Raw genomic sequence first — 20238 nt, 5'->3', positions numbered from 1 at the left:
TTACATTATATTCACCGGATAGAAGGTGCATTACTTCACAAACATTGATACCATACCCTTTCTCATGTTTTGGTCCCTGTTTCCCTCTCCCTCATGCCCCTTTACTAAGAAACTATTGTCCAAAAATGAGAGAACATAGTTTGTTTCCTTTATTCTTGGTTAAAATGACAGCTAAACTTGCCTAGTACTGATTCAGCATTTTTTACATTTCAGATCACTGGTACATTTCAGAGCCATTCAGGCCACAGGCCATGCACACACTCTTCTCTCATATGCTAACTCTTTCTCTTCATGAGTTAAAGTATATCACATATATAAATATTTTTTTTAATAATTGTGGTTCTCATCATCATAAATTGCTGTTAAGCACATTCGGACTCTGAAATAAAAAAGAAATGTTAGGCCCCTTCTAATCCCTGAGTCTGCAAACCCCTGGCCCAGCATGCTTCTTCTGTGACCATCTGCATTCTCCACTGTAGTCGAGGACAGCGCTCTTAGCAGAGGCTCAGGAAGGAGCACCCCAGAGGAGGAGGAGGAGGAGGAGGAGTGTAACCCCCAGGCGCCTGTATCTTCTCACTACTTTGCAAACCAAACCAGAAATGAAAGGAAGAGGAAGAAGACGTCAGCCTCCCAAAGGCCCAAGAAGAGAAGAAGTAGCTACGGTGGTTTTAAGACCAGAGGGTATGTTCTCCAGGGTCATTGCAACATGGGGTACAAAGGAGAAAAGGATGATAGTAGATACTGCTCTGCCTTGCTTTGAAGCATTTATTAAAAGCCATTTTTTTTTTTAATTTTTTTTTTTTTGCCAGTCATGGGACTGACTGGCATGGGACAGGGCCTGAGCACTGTCCTTGGACTTTTCTCAAGGCTAGAGCTCTACCACTTGAGCCTCAGCACCACTTCCAGCTTTTTTCTTCTATGTATGTGGTACCGAGGAATTGAACCCGGGCCTTCGTGCATGCTAGGCAAGCACTCTACCACTAGGTCAAACTCCCGGCCCCTTTATTTTTGTTTGTATATGCCCATCCTGAGGCTTGCACTCAGGGCCTAAGTACATCCCTGAGCTTTTGCCCAGGGCTAGAATTCTACCAGTTGAGCCACAGCTCTATTTCCAGCATTTTGGTGGTTAATTTAAGAATCTCCCAGGGCTTCCTGTCTAGCCTAGCTTCCAACCCTGGCCCTCGGATCTCAGCCTCCTGAATATCAGGTAGAATTGCAGCTAAGACTCACTGGTACCCAGCTGGTGCCTAAATTGTAAGTTAAAATTTGTAGCCTGGCATGGTGGCTCACACCTGTCATTCTAGCTACTCAGGAGGGTGAGATCTGAGAGGATGGCGGTTCAAAGCTAGCCTGGGTATTAAAGTCCATAAGACTCAGGGACAGCACCCAGGCCCAGAGTCCAAGCCCCACAACCAACAAAAAGAATTGTGATGGGCATGCTATGTCCATGCTTTTAGACATTGCCTGCAGAGAAGGGGAACCGATAAACAACTTATGCCTAAATTGAATATGAGTAAAATATTCTGGTTTGTCAAAACTTCTCCAATTTTGAACTTAACCTTTTGCTCCCCCCCCCCTCGCCATGGATTTGGAAAACTACTTCAAGATACTTTGCTACCTGCAGAATGTGGGTTCCCCTGCCTTCTCGGAAACTTGGCCCCAGCCTTGGCAGGAAAGCTGAGGAAAGACCCCAGGGAAGCAGAGGCCCAGATGGGGTTGGGTTTAAACTCGGGCCTTACAGGTACTCTGCTATTTGCTCTACACTCAGGCCAGGCCTCATGACTTGTCTTCCCACTCCAGCTGGGCACAAAAGAGAGCAGGGGTAACAGGCCAGATCTTGGCAGCTACTTCTGGTAATTCTATTGTTTCCTGACTTCTGCCAGGGCAGCCTCTGCCCTCTGCCTTAATGGTAAGGACTGGCAAGTAGTCAGGCTGCCATCCTTGTGTAGATTATAGCCCCAAAATAACTTCAGATTGTAACAGAGTTGCCTAGAAATAGGGAAACAAGTTTGCAGTGAGTTTTGCAAGCTGTTGTGTTTGCTTTTGCAGTTTTTCTACCTCTTCTCCCCTCCCCCTCGGGTAATTTTTTTTTTTAAAGACTGAATGGGGGGAAAGAAAGGAAGGCAAGCGTTACCAGATTGTCATTTCTTGTTAAATCTGTACACAAACATCTCCTATGTGCTAATCCTTCTGTCAGAGTACAGAAGTTAAAGGCATTCATAAGGTTAGTTTAATTTTGTGGCTTTTAGTGCGCAAGTGACCAGCATATATTCTCCAGTGAGGACATTTTTCTCATTTCCTTCATTCACTCTTCCTCCTTGGGGAATGCTTGCTTCCTCCCCTGCTCGCCCAGAGCTGAGACCTCAAACGGCTTCTGGTCCAACCCTGGGGCACTGAGGGAAGCACTGGGCTGGCCTGGTTTCTGTCGCAGACAAAGTCTGTGCTTGGTTTCTCATGTCAGTTGTACTTGCTAGAAGAAAACATTTATTGCCATTGGCTCCTTTATTTAATTTTCACAGCATTGTTTTTAAGAATGAAGCATTTTGCTGTAACACCTAGAGCCTAATTTAATAAGAAGTAGTGAGACTCGTATATATTGTCCAAAAGCCAGTGGCAGTTGGCATGTAGGTTGTAATTAGCCTGGTTTTGAGGGGGGATTCTCTAGTCCCTGCTGGCTCAAACCAGGTGACTTGGTAACTTTTCAGCCTTGCATCATCCTCTCAGTAATAGCCCCATCCTCCTGCTTTCCCCTGCAGGCCGAGAGGTGTCCAGCCTCACCTGGTGAGTCCCTGCCAGTGAAAGAATGTGCGGGGCTCTGTGCCAGGGCCCTGGGCTCTCCACCTTGTCCTTTCTTGCCGCTCCAGGATAATGCACAATGAGCCAATTGTGTTCCAGGCTCTGAGTGGGAGGAAAATGGAGGGTGGGACTCTGTAAATCAACATCAACAGCAGGTTTTTCACTCCGAGCAAGCCTAATTTCTCAGCAGGAAGCCAGCATGGGGAGCGCTGCTCCTCTGCTGCTCTAGCAGATCTGCCCTCCAGCAAAGGTTTTTTGGGTTTGAAAAACCACCCTTTAGCATTCCCTTGCCGAGGACCCTGGCTCCCTGGACCCAGTCGTGTGCTGTAATTCCTGGCGGGCTCCGAGGCGGGCGGCCTTGCTGTCATCACTGCCAGTTGTTGTGTTCTGAAGGGGGTGCTGACCTGGGTCAGCAGGAGAGGAGGGGTGCAGGACAGGCTCTGGGAGGCCCTGCCCAGGCCTCTCCTCAGGTAAGGCTGCAGTGGCGAGGCGGAGGGGAGAGCTGGCAAGCGTGCTGCTGCTGGCAGTGGGGTCCAGACACATGCCAGACCAGTGGGTGATGCACGGTGGCCTCCCAGGAGCCCCCTCTGGGGCCTTCCCTGGCTCAGCCTGCCCCTCCACTGCCCTGGACATCCAGCACCACCCTACCTCCCTGACCCTGCGAGCTGCCTGGGCCAGCGCACCCCTTCCTGGTGTGTGTGCCAGGGCACTCAAGGCCCAGAAGAGGGTGCTTTTCTTTTCCCTATTTGGTCAGAATAGATTGGGTATGTGCACCTCAGCTGTTACCCCAGGAGGGACAGCGGTGGAGCAAGGGTCCAGTTCTTAGCCTTCTAGAAGGACAACTCTTCTAGCATTCTACAACAGTTGTGTGGTGTGCAGCCACTTACCCCAGAGTAGCAGAGGTCTTGCCTTCCCCCAGGGCTTCCAGACAGGACTCGCACACCTGATACCAAGGAAGACACAGGGGCGGCTCTGTGCCCCCCCCCCCCAATTCTGATTTACCACCTTCATTTTCTTTTCCCTGTTACGTTTTAGGGTGTCCACTGCACACAGGAAGACCTCTTCCAGAAGTAAAGCTTCCAGTGCCGCCGGATCCAGTTCTACCATGCGCGGCTCCCGAGCAGTGTTGGGAGCCAGTGGGAAACTGGGGATCATGGCTCCACCCAAGCCCGTTAGCAGACCGTTCCTCAAGCCCTCCTACGCCCTCTCCTGACAGCCCCCGCCCCTGCACGGGACCATCTGTGCCCAGAGAGCCGGTAGTCATAGCATGACAATTTTTACTCTCATCAGTTAATATGTAAATAAACACTTGGGGTGGCAGTCCTGTTTTTTACAATAAAGGCTTTCTTTTAGATAGGTTTTGCTGCTGCGGCCTGTGTGGTGGCCACGCCGTCCATCCTAGAGAAACTGCGGGCTGAACACAGAGCCAGGCCCGCGGAGCACGGCAATGACGGGGCTCCCTGGGTGAGCCAAGGCCAGCCACATTGACAGTCAAGTGACAGGGTCCGTATCGGTAATAGGCAAAGAGCACCCACAAACCACCAAGAAAATGTCAGCCCCGAGGACATCCGAAGAAAGGATGAGAATAAGCTGCTCTCGGAAGTGTAAATGGCCCATAAATATAAGAAAATGCTTAAAGTCACCAATTAAAAGTGCAAATTACAACCATGAGATGCTGTTCTTTGGCCTGCAAGATTGTAACATTGGAGCTGGGCCATGTGTACACATCCAGAGCAAGAGGGTCACTCAAATCCAGGATTAAACCCAGCTATGGCAACTTGCATAGATACATTTTTTTTTGCCAGTCCCGGGACTTGAACTCAGGACCTGGACACTCTCCTTGTATACTTTTTGCTTAAGGCTAGTGCTCTGCCACTTGAGCCACATTACTTCTTGCCTTTTCTGCATATGTGGTACCGGAAAATTGAACCCATGGCTTCTGCATGCATGCTAGGCAAGCAGTCTTAACACTAGGCCACATTCCTGGCTCCCCAACCCCCCCTAAGTAAGCACTGGATAGAAATAGAACATTCCAGGCAGGAGTTTGGCCTAGTGGTAGAGTGCTTGCCTAGCATGCACGAAGACTCGGGTTTGATTCCTTGATACCACATACATAGAAAAAAGCCGGAAGTGGTGCTGAGGCTCAGGTAGTAGAGCTCTAGCCTTGAGAAAGTGCAAGGACAGCGCTCAGGTCCTGAGCTCAAGCCCAGGACTGGCAAAAAAAAAAAAAGAAATAGAACATTGCATTGACAAGAGAATATTAATCTTAATACACCTCTTGGTTTTCCTTCTGTCCAGCCCTTGGCCTCATGGAGCAGGGAGAACTGGGGGCGCAGGACTAATACTGGCCCCAACCTACCTGGAGGAGCTGTCCACTTCCTGTCCCCATTGCCCCCTGGGCCCTCAGCTGCATGCTTAATGGAGGGCTGGCTAGGTGAGTTTGCTGAGTGCCGGCAGGCAGGTGTGAGAATCCCTGCTGGCAAGTCCTCACTCGGGGGAAGAGGAAGAGTGGAGAGCCAGGAGCTAAGCCTGAGGCCAGGTCACCCAGCATCCAATCCAGTGAGGGCATCTGGTTTCGCATGTGGTGTGGCAGCAGTGACACCTCCACACTGGGCCCTAGAGATGAAGCTTAGCTTCTCAGCAATGCTGGCAGTGCCCACAGTCCTCTGTGGACTCAAGGACAAGGCCTGGCCGCCGCTCTCTGCACCTCCGTACAAGAGCCGGAGGCCTGCATGTCCCTGGCCTGCCAGCATGGGAGGCCACGCTGGGTCCCCACCCAGCTCTAAAAAGAAGCCGTGGGTGGAGTGGGTCATCTGCCCCTGAGGGCCAGCACCTCACTGTATCTTTATGCACAAAGCAGAATTCAGAAAGGTTATGTAACTTCTCCAAGCCCACACAGCCAGGAAGTGGTGAGAAGTAGGCTATGGCGTCTCGGCCCTGAAGAGCCCCAGTTTGCGCCTCGTCCTGCGTGGTAATTAACAGCTCCTCTGTGTTCTCCGGTGATCCAGTTAGGACAGGAAGTGCTCTGCAATCCAGGCCTGTGCTGCCTCTTCCCTGGACAATCCAACCGCCTCAGCCCCATTTTTCCAAAGCCTCGGGGTGCACCTGTGCCAACCTGCCCTGCTGGAAATGGCAGCAGGCTCTGGGGAGCAGCTGGCGAGGCCACAGTCAGCACAGCTGAGCCGCAGCTCTTCTGCAGCAGAGGAAGCGGGGGAAACGGCCCAGGGCACTGGCTTCTCTGTTGCTGTTCCCCTTCCTCCCGAGGCAGCGGGAGCTGCTGGAGCCCCCCGGGACTGCCCCCTCTTTCGAGGTTCCAGAGACCTGGTGCACCCTTCGCTCAACCTAGCAGCTCCCTGGGTCAGGGGTTAGGGGAGCTGCTCCAGGCATGGATCCCCAGGGGCAGAGGCTGCAACTGAACCTCCCTCCTGCCCCAGGCTTCCCAGCCTGTCTGCAGCTGCTGCAGCCCTGTGGGGCCTCAAGATAGAGCTCAAAACAGCAGCCGGAGGATGGGTGCCCCGGCCCGCTCCAGCTTCCAGAGTGTGCACTCTTCCCCAAAGCCGGTGGTGGGTGGGTGTGATCCCCTGTGGTTCTGTGCTGGTGGCCACCGGGAAGACCGGGCAGGAAGCCAGGGAGGATGGCCAGGTCCCTGGAGTGTCCTCCAGTCACAGCCACGTGTCCATGGCCCACAGACTCGGTGACCTGGGAGGGTGTCAGGTCGCCTCAGGGCTGACGGCTGCTCAGAATGTTAGCGTCCTTCCTAGGCCTGGCTGCCCCCATGGGTCCCGCACAGCCTGCCATGCCACAGGCCCTCAGGCCTGGCTGGGGAGGAGGACTGGGGCGTCCGGGCTCCTCTGGGGAAGACCCCCTGGCAAGGGGAAGCCGACATAGGCCTTTGGCCTGGGGTTTGGTGGAGGTGGTAAGAGTAACCCTAACCAGGCCCGCTTGCCATGCTCAGGAAGGGTCTGAAGAGCCTCTAGTAGGCAGGAAAACACCAGAAGGATGGAGGACAGACTCGTGGCCAGAGCCCCACTGGACCCCAGCACCCCGCTCCTCCAGAGCCCTTGAGCCCCATTGCGCCATTGTCAAACCAGAGGAGTGGCCACACCTCATGGCCGGACAGATGGGCGCGTGCAGCTCGCCCCACAGCCCCGGCCAGGGGACTGCCGTGGAGTGAGGATGGGCACACAGACCCCGGGTGTCCACCTGAGAGCCAGTCCAGGGTGGACAGGACACGTCACCCTCCTCGGCAGTGCAGGGACCAAGGTCATCACCCCAGTTTCTGGGGGAGGAGCACAGCTGAGGGACCCAGGAATGGGCACAGAAACACCTTCCTGCACTCAGAGGTGGCCACCCATGTCCAGGCCTTGGGTTGGGAGGCCAACCCTGCCTGCCACTGACCTCCTGTGTGACCTGGGCAAGCCACTTCCCCTCTCTGGTTCCACCACAGACTGTGACTGTGCTCCTCTCCTGTGACCAAGGGGAGCAGGCCTGGTGGATGTCAGGGTCTCGGACTCAGGCCTACAGACCCCCAAGCCCATTGCATTTGTGGGGAGCTTGGGTGGGAGAGGGCAGATTGGGGAAGGGACCCCACACACACACACCCCACCTGAGAAATGAGTGACAGCATAGAAAGGAGGGGAGGAGACCTGCCTCTGCCTGGCAGCACTGCAGATGGCGATAGCGGCAAAGCAGCCTAGGGAAACAGTGCGTCAGGTGCCCCAGCCAGGGGCCCCAGGGACAGGGGGCTCTGCCAGCCCATCTCTACACAGGAGCACCCAGAAAACCTCCAGCCCTCCTGACTCCCCAGGCCACCAGAGGAGGGAAGGCAGTCACAGGATAGTCAGGAGGACAGGAGCCAGAGAAGGCGATCAAGTCATGAAGAAAGCTGGCAGAGAAGAGTTGCACCCAGAATCCTGTCCAAACCACGTGGGGCGGGGGTAGCGGGAGAGAGAGGGACAGAAAGCTTTAATTTGGTGCTGGGGCTCCTATCTGGCACTCACCATTTGAGCCATACCTCCATTTCTGACTTTTTGCTGACCAATTGGGAATGAGTCTCGTGGATTTGTCTGCCCCAGCTGGCTCCTGACCACAGTCTTTTTTTGCTTGTTTTTATTGGTCATGGGACTTGAACTCTGGGCCTGGACCCTGTCTCTGAGCTCTTCTACTCAAGGCTAGCGCTCTCCACTTTGAGCCACAACGCCACTTTGGGGTTTTGGTCAAGAGACCTTTTCTTCCCCAGGCTGGCTTTGAACTGTGATCCTCAGATCTCAGCCTACTGAGTAGTGCCACTGGTATCTGACTTTCTTTTTTTCCTTTCTTTTCTTTCTTTCTTTCTTTTCTTTCTTTCTTTTTTTTTTTTTTTCTTTTTGTGGGTCATGGGGCTTGAACTTAGCCTGGACGCTGTCCCTTAGCTCTTCAGCAAAATGCTACTGCCCTACCCTTGAGCCAAGCCCCACTTCCTATTTTCTAGAGATTAATTGGAGATAAGAGTCTCAGGTTCTTTTGTGCTGAGGCTGGCTTTGAACCTTGATCCTCAGATCTCAGCCTCCTCAGTAGCTAGGATTACAGGCGTGACCCACTGCGCCCGGCTCTTTTTCTTTTTTTAATCTTAGAGAAATCTGTTACATCTTGTGAAAGGATTTGTCCAAGATTCAGTGATTTTTCTTCCTTTTCGTTCTTTTAAACTCAAGTAAAATTAAATCCTTTTAAGTTAAAATAGAACTGAACAGGTTTGGAATAATCTTCCCCCCCTTTTTTTTTTCCAGTGCTGATTATCCAATCCCAGAGCCCCAGGCCCAGGGCCTGGCCCCTCTCTGCAGACTTTTCTGAGGAAACGAGCCACTCATCAAGTGCTACCCTGGAAAGTAAGCTGCAGTAGGGACCCACTCAGACCAGAAAGTTCTGGGTGCTGGGAACCCAGCATAGAACAAAACAGGAGAACGCTGCCCTAGGAAATGATGGTGGGCAGGATTCAGGTGCCTTCTATGAGCTGTGTGGTCACCGCCCTCACACACCCCTCCCGGGACGATTCCCCAGGACTGCCACTCACACTTCAGTGTAAATAATAAGTCCTTCAGGAAGACTGTGAGGACCCCTGGGCCAGAGATAAAGATAAGATTTCCCTGTCTGAGTCACCTCCAGGTGGTGAGGCTGAAAAGGGAGAGTCACTGGAGTCTAGGAGTCTGAGGCCATCGTGGGTAACATGGACAGCATGCATCTCCAAAATATCACACACACACACACACGCATGAACCTAGGCATGCTGTGTAGTATGTGTGCTGGAAGGAACTGGCCTTAGGCCCTGGCTGGTTGCGTGGTGCTTCCCTTCCACTTTCTGTCCCCAAGGGCATCATGAGGATGATGGGGACACTGCTTTCTTAGGGCTGGGAGTTAGGAAGACCAGACAATGGGAGGATGGGACTGGGGGGGACGCAGTACATGACCCTGTCCAGTCCCAGTGAGAGGTGCGTTCAGCGGGGCCCTGGGCACCCCTGCCTGGCGGGCAGACCACCCGCCCCTTTCTCCTCTTCAGCAGATTTGCATCACAGTCTATCAACAGCAGCTTCACCACTTGGTGGCCAGGGCCAGAGCCCCGCTCTACCCCCTGCCCAAGGTGAGAAAGCCCACTCCTGCCCACTGGTCAGTCCCTGGGCATCAGCTCTGGGGACCCACTGGCTCTACCTCTGGCTGTTTACTGGAGCTGCTCTCCATTTCTTTTAGGCACACCCAGAGGCCCCAAGGCCGGCCCCACAGTGCTGCTTGTCTTAGTGAAACACCAGGAACCACCCATGTCCTGCTGCAGCAGAGATTCCAGGGATCCTGCAAGAGAGCGCCTGCTCAGGGGTGGGCCCAGACTATCCTAGCTTAGCTGGGGCCCCCAGCCTCAGAGATCATCCCTCACCCTGTGCCCAACCCCACCACTGAGGCAGGGGAGCTTGAAGCCAGGTGAGGACACAGGGCCACAGCCCCGCCTGGCCTCCCACAGCCCCTGCCGCCCCATCTGCCCCTAAGTAACCAGCGTGCTGTGGGCGGGCATCACTTTAGCTTGCTTGCTGATGCTCAGGGAACCTAGAGGGGTGTGGTGGGCAGGGGAGAAAGAGATCGGAGAGAGCTGGTCACCGGGGTTTGAACTCAGATTTGAACCTGAGCTTTTATGCTCAAGGCTAGCACTCTATCACTTTGAGCCACAGCTCCATTTCTAGTTTTTTTGGTGGTTAATTGTAGATAAGAGTCTCATGGAGGGGCTGGGAATGTGGCCTGCCTAGCATGAGTGAAGCCGTGGGTTTGATTCCTCAGTACCACATACATAGAAAAAGCCAAAAGTATCCCTGTGGCTCAAGTGGTAGAGCTCTGTGCTCTCTTGAGCACAGAGAGGCTTAGGGACAGTGCCCACACCTTGAGTTCAAGGACTTTCGTGCCCAGACTCAGCCTCCTGAGCGGCTAGGATTACAGGTAAACCCCATCAGCGCCCAGCAAGACTTATTTTATGTGTGTGTCATAGGCCTGAACTCAAGGCGAGGCACTGTCCCCAGCTTCTGCTCAATTCTAGCATGCTACCACTTGAGCAGCCATGCCACTTCCTAAAACAATTTCAACAAGTGTCCCCGTTCTGTTTGCATGTATGTAAACAGAGTCATCTTTATTCACTCTTCTTGTTATCCCAACTCCTCACTAGCAATCACCCAACAGAGCCTCTTTCTTAGTTTTGCTTTTTCCTTTTTTTAGCTAGGGTCTGGTTTCTGCCTGGATCCTCGTGGACCACAGCCCTTTGTGTACTGCCCCTGGAGTCGAGGGGATATAGATATGACCCTGGGCCTAGCTTGAGGGTTGAGGTAAAGATCTGGTACCTCTCCTCTGCATCCTAAGCAGCAAGATAACAGGCCGGAGCCCCGCACCAGTCATTTCAAGAATGTGTCCAGGTGTCTAACAGCCCCTGTACTGGCCCCTCCTCAGTGTGAAAGGACGACGGGAGGCTCAGCTCTCAACAGAGCCCTGCACCAGGTGCCAGCAGGTCAGAGCCAAGAAAAAATAGTCACTTGTCAATGGCACTCAAGTCCTGCTTCTCCTGAAGGCTAACTCGTAATCCTAGCGACTCAGGAGGCTGAGATCTGAGGATCACAGTTCAAAGCCAGCCCAGACACTAAAGTCTGTGGGAATCTTATCTCCAGTTAACCACTAGAAAACCAGAAGTGGCTCTGTGGCTCAAGGGATAAGGTGCTAGCCTTGAGTTGAAGAGCGCAGGGACAGCGGCCAGGCCCAGAGTCCAAGTCCCATAACCCACAAAAAAAAAGCTAACTCTGGTCTGCCTGAGTCCACAGAGGAAGACTTCACCTTCACCCTCCCATACTGGAAGAAACCACAGAGCTGGGGATGGAGCACAGAATGGACCACGCGCTTAGCGTGCTGGAGGCCCAGGGCTCAAAATGTCACTACCTCCCAGAGGTAGGCGGAAGGTAAGCCAATTAGTTACTTTGTGCTTTGGGTTTGTTTGTTTGTACCAGGCGTGAACTTTTTTGTGTTTATTGTTGTTGTGGTTGGTTGAGGGGCTAGAACTCAGGCCTTGGCACTGTAGTTAAGCTTTTCAGCTACCACTTTGAGCAACATCTTCACTTCCTGTTTTCTGGAAGTTAATCTGAGATAAGAATCTTACAGATTTCCTGCCTATAATCCTTAGATCTACAGACATAAGCCATGAGTACCAGGTTGAACTTTTCTAGTTCAAGGCTAGCACTGTACCACTTGAGCCACAGCCCCACTTCTGGCCTTTTGGAGGTTAATTGGAGATAAGTCTCACAGACTTTACTGCCCAGGCTGGCTTTGAACTGTGATCCTCAGGTCTCAGCCTCCTACATAGCTAGGATTTTGGGCCTTTTAAAAGGCACTTCAGAAAGAGGCAAAATCATGACTGCCACATGTAGATTTTTTTAAGAACATATGGTGACAATTTTCTTCTGTTCTCTAAGTCAATTTTAGTGAAGCATGCAGGTGGTACCGCAGTTTAAGTAGAATCTGAATGACACATGCATTCATCAGGACTGGAACAGAATGTACAAACGGAGGAAGCTGGGAGGGGCGGCGGGTCCGCAGGGCAGTTTGGAAATCTGCAGGTCTGCAGGCCAGAGGGCATTCTTCACCGGATTCAGCGCTGCAAAGCGGCCTGCCAGGGAAGCAGTGCCTCCTAGCCATCCTTCCCTCAGAGCCAGGAAATGCATTTTTTTCATCCATAGAGATTTTCCTACTCCTTCCATCAGCCCAAGTCCTCCACCTAGCCACTTAGTCCTCCTGCAAGACGCCCTGCCTGCCTCCCAGACAGTGTGCGGTGCAGGTATGGCAGTGCACGCCTACAGTCCCAGCTGCTGGAAGGAGGTTAAGGCAGGACCCCATGAAGATTGTGTAAGCTTCCAGCTCTCTCTTAATAAAGACTCCTCAGAAATAGCGTTTAGACAGTCAATAAGTTGATCAGCTTTCTGGGCATGATGGTATTTCTCAAAAGGCAAGATTGCAGTTTCAAAAAAGCCCCAGTCCTGGGGCTTGAACTCAGGTCCTGAGTCCTGTTCCTGGGCTTTCTCTGTGTATGCGGTACTGAGGAATTGAACGCGGGCCTCCATGCCTACTAGGCAAGCACTCTACCACTGGGCCCAAGTCCCAGTTCCTGGCTGAAGGCTTTCTCAGAGAAATGACTCAGCCATGCTCGGATGCAATTTCCATGATTTATGAACTAAAGGTGTTCAAAACAGCTGAGGACCAGGACGCAGGGGCTCTAAGCACCCTGTCTCCTACTTTGGGCTGCGTCCTAACTGCCAGGCCAGAGCCCCAGCAGAAGCAGGGTCTCCAAGCTCCCTGTCTCCTACTTTGGGCCCAGGAAGCCCAAGGGTGCCTAACTATTACTGGTGAACCGCCTAGCCCCCAAAGGACCTGGAGGCTGCCCAGGCCTTGTTTGCCTGAGGCAGGCAGGTGACAGCCGTGCCTGCAGTAGCCCTAGGGGCCTGGCTCTGCCCTCCTTGAGGCCCCAGCTTGAGACCAGGAGCCTGGGGGAAGGCGGATGTGGGGTGACCCCTCTGCAGCCTTTGTGCAGAGCACCTTCCTGACAAGCATCAGGCCCAAGTTCCAACACCAATTCTGTCAAGTCCAGTGGGGAGAGAACTGGAGAATGGCGCAGTGGTCCAGTGCTTGCCAATGTGAGGGAAGGCCAGCTTGATCGCCAATCCAAAGAGTGACAAAGAATCTGGAGGCTGTGTACCAGACTCGGGGAGCACCCCTGACTCAAAGACCGGCCAGATGCATGAGCCTGGCCACGCTACTCAGGCTTAGGGCTACCCTCATCCATTTGTTTATTCCGGATCAGGATCGGGCAGTTTCCAAGTGTCCCCGGCAGGGGTGGCACTGCCATCCTCCCAGCTAGATCACATCCAAGGAGCCTTCCTTGATCCACGTTGACTTGATACCACATCAGATCCTCCCACTGCTTCTCGGCCTCAGTCCAAGGCCACCTTGGTGCCGAGACCACTGCTGACTGACTCCCGACCCTTGACCTAGACCCCTAAAAACAAAGCACCCGTCTTCTCCTCTGCTTATCATTTCTGGCCGAAGTCTTATGGGGGGCGATGGGATGTGAGAACTTAAGAAACAAAGAGCCGGCATGGCACAGGCATGGCACAGTGGCTCACGCCTGTAGTCCTAGCTACTCAAGAGGTTGATATCTGAGGATCAAGACTCAAAGCCAGCCCAGGCACAAAAGGACCTGAGACTCTTATTTCCAATTAACCTCTAGAAAATGGGAAGTGGGGCTTGGCTCAAGGGTAGGGCAGTAGCCTTGAGCTGAAGATCTTGAGCCTTGAACTTGCCCAGGCTGAGTTCAAACCCCATGACCCACCAAAAAAAAAAAAAAACCCAAAACAAACAAACAAACAAAAAACAAAGAAAGGCCAGGCACCAGCATGGCTCTCTCCTGCTACCCCAGCTGCTCAGGAGCCTGAGCTCTGAGGATTGTTGGTAGAAGCCAGCCCAGTCAAGAAAGTCCATAAGACTCTTATCTCCAATTAACCACTGAGAATGAGGCTGTAGCTCAACGAGCTAGAGTGCTCTCTGAGCTAGAGCACTCAGGCCCTGAGTTCAAGTCCCAGGACTGACAATAAGTAAATAAAAAGAAGGAAGAGGAGGAAGGGAGGAGGGGAAGAAAGACAAGGAACAGATTTAGCATCCCACTGTAAAAGGAAGCAATGGGCAGGGAAGGGGTTGAGATGCACTGCGAACAGGAGACTCTGCCTGACAGGAGGACAGGCTCCTTACTGTGTGGGACAAGTTATGGGCCAGATGGGAAAGGTAAAATTAGCTCCTCAGTGACACCATACACCCAACTCCAGGTGCATTCAGGGCTTCTATGTGAACAGCAAAACTTGAACACCCTGAAAAAATCTTATGACCTTAGAGAAAGGAGGTCTTTCTTTTCTAAACATAAGTAAATTTTAAAATTACAACTGGAGGCAGGCTCTGGGGGCTGGCGCTGTCAGCCCCAGCTAACTCAGGAGATTGAATCTGGAGGATCAGCTGGCCAGAGAGAAAAGTCAAGACTCTGTTCAGCACAAGGCTGAGGATGGAGCTCAGACAGCTCCTGCCTGCCGCGCACGAGGTCCCAGCTCATCTCCGGCACTGAAAAGTTCAAATCTTAGGGACAAAAAGCATTATCTGCAGAGGAGAAGAGGGAAGGGCCTGGTGACGTTTGCATCCAAACCTTCAGTTCCACATAAAGGCCCCAAAGAGCTCCAAGAGGTGGTCCCTGCGCCAGCGAGATGGTGCCCGGTGCCCGGGACCCAGTGCTGGGAGGGAGGGAGGTTGGCTGAGCCCAGGCTGTACTGACACTGCAAGGATCACTTCTGAGCCCAGGAGTGGGAAGTTTTAGAATCCAACAAAGATGCTGATGGTTTTTGGTTTGGGGCTTTTTGTTTTTTGTTGCTGCTTTATTTATTTATTTGTTTGTTTGTTGGCCCTGGAGTCTGTCCCTGGGCTCTTCAGCTCTGGGCTATCACCCTACCCCTGAAGCCGCAGCCCCACTTCCCATTTTCTTGTGGTTAATGGGAGATAAAAGTCTCATGGTCTTTAGTGCCCAGTAGCCGTGGAGCTCCTCAGTAGCTGGATTACAGGCGTGAACCACGGCACCACACAGGGCTTGTTGCTGTTGTTTTTTTACTCACATTCTCCCCAGAGCCCCCAGTCACCCATGGTGAAATCGCAGAACCCTCCCAGTGTCAGCCTGGAGCAGCGGTGGGGAGGGGAGCGGAGGGCAGAGGAGGGAGGCCAGGGCATTCGGAAGACAGAGTGGGAGCTCCCGCCCTCATAGCCACAGCTGGGCGGGAAGGCTGGGAAGGCCAGGAAGGTGGCCGTGTGGCCGCCCTTGGCTGTCCCCAGAAGACCCTGACTCAGCAGCAGACACAGCCGGGAGGATGTGGCCACGTCACTGATGCTAAGTCACCACCTCTGTCATCTGGCCGGGTTCCCGGCAGGGGGCAGGGCGTGGGCCACCGCTGTGGGCGTAGGCCTAGATCGCAGATCCTCCCCTGACTCTGCCACTGCCGCAAGGGACAGAGCCCACTAGCTCTGACCAAGGTGAGGAAGGGGAATGGAGCTCCCCATTCCCAGAGGACAGTTCTCTCCAGCCTGCAGGTCACCTGTGTACACTGGCCCAGCTCCGCCCCCTCCGTGCCAGCCTCAGGCTGGTTGGGGCTGGAGACTTATCTCAGGGCAGGTGCAAGGGCCCAGTTCTCCCCCCAACATCGCCAAACAAACATGAAACGTGGCCTCAAGCCTTTCCCAGGCCACAGCGCCTCCATCTCTGGGTATCTCTCCTCCCTATCTTTTCCCCAGAGTGTGCATATTATGTGTGTGTGTGTGTGTGTGTGTGTGTGTGTGTGTGTGTGTGCAGATCTTTTTTAATTGTTATAAAGGTGATGTGCAGAGAGATTCCAGTTACTCAGTGTGGTTTGTGGTTGTTGTTTTTTCTTTTTGTCATGGGACTTAAACTCTGGGCCTGGGTGCCTTCCCTGAGTTCTTTAGCTCAAGGCTACTACCCTACCTCTTGAGCCACAGGGCCACTTCCAGTTTTCTGATGGATGATTGGAGATAAGAGACTTATGGACTTTATTGCCTGGGCTGGCTTTGAACCCATCCTCAGATCTCAGCCTCCTGAGTAGCTAGGATTACAGGCGTGAGCCACCTCTCCTGGTCTCAGCTGTTTCTTATCTTTTTTTTTTTCTTCTATTTTTTTTATTGTAATTAGTAAAAGGGTTACATGATGTTTGCCAGATAGAAGGTGCATTAATTCACATACATTGATACCCTTTCACATGTCTTGGTACCCATTTCCCTCCCCCCCCACCCCCCACCCATCTTGGTTTTCTTTTTTTTTTTTTGCCAGTCCTGGGCTTGAACTCAGGGCCTGAGCACTGTCCTTGGACTTTCTCAAGGCTAGAACTCTACCACTTGAGCCTCAGTACCAGTTTCAGCTTTTTCTATATATGTGGTACCAAGGAATCGAACCCGGGTCTTCATGCATGCTAGGCAAGCACTTTAACCACTAGGCCAAACTCCTGGTCCCCGTCTTGGTTTTCTTATTTTTTTTTTTTTTTTTTGCCAGTCCTGGGCTTGGGCTCAGGGCCTGAGCACTGTCCTTGGACTTTCTCAAGGCTAGAGCTCTACCATTTGAGCCTCAGCACCACTTCTGGCTTTTTTCTATGTATGTGGTACCGAGGAATCGAACCCCGGTCTTCGTGCATGCTAGGCAAGCACCTTACCACTAGGCCACACTCCCTGCCCATCAGTTTCTTTTTTCTTTCTTTCTTTCTTTTTTTTTTTTTTTTTTGCCAGTCCTGGGCTTGAGCTCAGGGCCTGAGCACTGTCCTTGGACTTTCTCAAGGCTAGAGCTCTACCACTTGAGCCTCAGCACCACTTCTGGCTTTTTTCTATGTATGTGGTACCAAGGAATCGAACCCCGGTCTTCGTGCATGCTAGGCAAGCACTCTACCACTAGGCCAAACTCCCAGCCCCATCTGTTTCTTTTAATGCTACATGATGGTCCATTTTGTTTGAAAACACTATAAGCCAAGCAGAGCTACTCTCCCCTTCTCTGCAGGCCTGGGTCCTCCTCCCCGTCTCCTGCCGTGATGTGGGTGGTCATCTGGGAGATAGGCAGTGTTCTGGGGCAGACATAGCAGGAAGTTACTGAACCACCCAGAGGATGGACCTGGCTGCTTTTCTCTAAGGTGCTGGACTTGGGCCTCAGGCTTCACCACTTACACCCGAGTGGCTGATTAAAGGTAGAGTGGCTTATGTGATTGTCCCCATATGCCCACAGGTTCAGCAGAAAACAGCATTTTAGGACTGGGAATGCGGCCTAGTGGTAGAGTGCTGGCCCAGCATGCATAAAGTCCTGGGTTTGGTTCCTCAGTACCACATATAGAGGAAAAGTTGCGTGAGCTGTAACTCCCAACGCCTGTCCCCATAGCGGCCCGTGGGGCCTTGGCCAGGCCTCTCCCCCCTCCCCCAATCTCCCAGCCCTGTGACTTCTGAGGGACCTAGATGCTGAAGCCACGTCCCTGCCTCACCCTCCAGGCTGGCTCTTGCCACTACCTCCCCACCAGCAGGGTGAATTGAGAGAGATTAGCCGAGCCTGGAAAGCCGTGGGAAGAGCCCCTGGGCCTTCCATTCCATCCTGGTGCGGGATTAGAGAGGTCTCTCATGATCTGGGACGTGGACGTGGCTGTGGGTTTGCTGTGTGTGCCTGCAGCCACTGCTCCCCTAGTGGTTTCCCCCACATGGCCGCTGGAGGATTTCCCCCAAAGCTCCCCACGGACCCATTTCTACGAAGGCTGAGGAAGATGTTGCTAAGTGAGGATTTTGTACTCAGCCACTTCCTGCCCCAGGTACAGGTACCAGGGCCCACCCTGGGGTTACCGGGGTGAGGTCACAACCATGGCTGCAGGCCTTCGGTTCTGAGGACGCCTGTCGCTAGAGAGTGGTGTCCTTGCTCCCAGATGCCACCATTACCAAAGTCCACACCTTGTCCTTGAACCAGTCAGCGACAGCACACAGATCTGGTTCTAGGGCTGCCGTGCCCGAGCAGGTGGCCCTCCAGTGAGCTTGCATTCACATTTTCACGTAAGTGGCGGAGGAGGAGGGAACCTACGTCTTGAACAAATTGGGCCATTGCTCCACCCCAAGATACTCCCCCATCCCCAGGGGTACACTTGAAAAGCAGAAACCTCCAAAACCTTAAGAGAAATGCCAGAGGGTGGTGGCTGGTGGCTGCCATCCTAACTACTCAGGAGGCTGAGATCTGAGGATCACGGTTCAAAGCCAGCCTGGGCAGGAAAGTCCATGAGACTCTTATCTGTGATTAATCACAGAAAAAGCTGGAAGTGGTGCTATGGCTCAAGTCGTGGAATGCTAGCTAGCCTGTAGCCTAAGCAAGCCCCGGGACTGGCAGAAAAAAAGGAAGGAAGGAAGGAAAGAAAAATGAAAGAAGGAAAGGAGGAAAAGCAGAAATCTAACTGCTCAGAGGTGGGATTCCTGATGTGTAGTAGGTAGAGACCTGCCTCAGTGGGTACTGGAGGGCCTCGGGCTGCCCTCACTCCACCCTGTCACTGTGTGCTCAGCCAGAGCAGGCCTTTGCACCCCCTCCTGGGGCATCTTGTTTGGACTGATAGGTGACCCCACTCCACTGTCTTCCCCGGCCTGCTGGGTCCCGGGCTCCCCACCCAGGACTTGCGGGCTGAGGGGAAGGCCCTGTGTGAGAAGAGTTGGCCACTGCCCCAAAGTTTCCAGAGAGTGGAGCTGGGAGAAGAGAGGAAGTGTTCTGCAAGCTCCCAGAATATTCCTGAAAGCCGGGGACTGACCTCACAGCCAGCAACAAGTAACTTCTCCCCAAAAGGTGGTGTGGAGAGCCCAGCAGAAAGGGGTGGGAGTTTAGGTGGCTTTGTGTCATCACTGTTTTTATGTAGAATCAGCTTTCCACAGTCAAATCATTCAGCAAAGGGGGGTGAGATCTGCTAGGCACATCTGTCACCACATATATGTAAATAATTTATATATTTATATACGCGTATGTTTTATTTAGATATATGTATGTGCTGTGAGTGAAAGAGAGAAGAATCCTGACTTCATAGAGCTGACATCCTCATGGGCAGAGAAAAATAATAAGAAAATGAGGGCATAGAGTACGTCCAGTGGTACAGAAAAAAAAGCAGGGAAAGGAGGTTGGGCATTAAGTTTGCCTTGTTTTGTTTTGTTTTGTATGGGTACTGACACTGAACTCAGGGCCTCGGTGTTGTCTTTGTATTTCTGGCTTTTGGGTGGTTAATAGGAAATAAGTCTCATAATCTTTCCTGCCTGGGCTAGCTTTGAACTGTGATCCTTGGATCTCAGCCTCCCAGGGTATCTAGGATGACAGGTATGAGCCAGCAGCGCCCTGCTAGATAATGTGTTCTAATGAAGAAAAGGTTCGACTTGGTAGAGCTGAGCCCTGCATGGGCTGGGTGGGGAGGGGGAAGGGGTTGGTTAGTATTCCCAGGCGCCCTCTCCAGGGCTGGGCAGTCTGTGCTCACCAGGTTAGGGTGGCCTCTGTGACAGATGCTCCCCACGCCTGACCCGTGGGGGCCATCAGCTGGGGATGCCAATGCTGGCAGGGCTGTCTTGTCTTGGGATTGGAGCCTTTGACATGGCCTTGGCTTGAAACTGAGCTTGGCTTTGCCATCCTGATCATCTTGGAAACAGAAGAAGTGGTGGAGGAAGAGCAGGGCTGGGAGGCCAGAGGGAGAGAGTCAGCAGAGTCTGGGCTTGGATGCTGCATGTTTGCTTTTCACATGGAGCTGGAGATTGGACCCAGGGTCAAGCGTGTAGGCCAGGCCCTGCCACCATGTGCTCTTGCGTTGGGCATCTGTCCAGCCCCAGCCCCATGTGGCCTGCCAGGATTTCTGTAGGGCCAGAACAAACCTGAGTCCTGAGCTGAAGCCCACACGTGTCATTGTTGCAGTCAGGAACACAGACCCTTATCTTCTGGGAGGCCCTGGTGGCTGGTGTTTATTCACTCTGATAGGGGAGGGGAATGGAGTCACATGACCCAGGCTTGGCGTAATTTAACCCAGGGCTCAGGAGAGAAGGTCTGGGAGAAGCCCAGGCCCCTGCAGGGAAAGGGCCCTCTCCCTCTTCAGCCCCCACCCCAGGTCAGAACCAGCAGTTCCTGATTTTGAACTGGGAATGAATGGTAAAACCTAGCCCCAGGATTCAATCAGACAGGCTCACGTGACCCTGCGCATGTGACCCCGGGCAGGCCCTCTAAGGAGACTCCCCTCTGTGTACAGGTTGCCAGTGGCCTCCCTGGGCCCAGGTGTGCACGGCGCTTTGAGGTCGGCGCTGGCACCAGGCGCTTGGCTACTGTGAGGATTCTCGTTC

General features: G+C 52.9%; 1 protein-coding gene across 2 annotated transcripts in view; it reads left to right on the top strand.

Moving 5' to 3' along the window:
• Nucleotides 1-4461, top strand: part of Blm (BLM RecQ like helicase) — a 40509-nt gene extending 36048 nt beyond the window's left edge. The window contains exons 22-24 of one of the 2 annotated variants that reach the window (XM_090321606.1): nt 480-681; nt 3832-4052; nt 4150-4461. In XM_090321606.1, the coding sequence (XP_090177732.1) occupies nt 480-681; nt 3832-4009 (380 nt within the window). In that variant the 3' untranslated portion in view covers nt 4010-4052; nt 4150-4461. The remainder of the gene's footprint in view (nt 1-479; nt 682-3831; nt 4053-4149) is intronic. The other variant, XM_090321605.1, reaches the window with a different exon arrangement.
• The last annotated feature ends 15777 nt before the right edge of the window (nt 4462-20238 follow it).

Source organism: Megascapheus bottae, chromosome 30 (genome assembly GCF_031878675.1).
Source record: "Megascapheus bottae isolate mThoBot1 chromosome 30, mThoBot2.hap1, whole genome shotgun sequence".
NCBI classification, from domain to species: Eukaryota; Metazoa; Chordata; class Mammalia; order Rodentia; family Geomyidae; genus Megascapheus; species Megascapheus bottae.
This window is presented reverse-complemented; position numbering and strand designations above follow the sequence as displayed.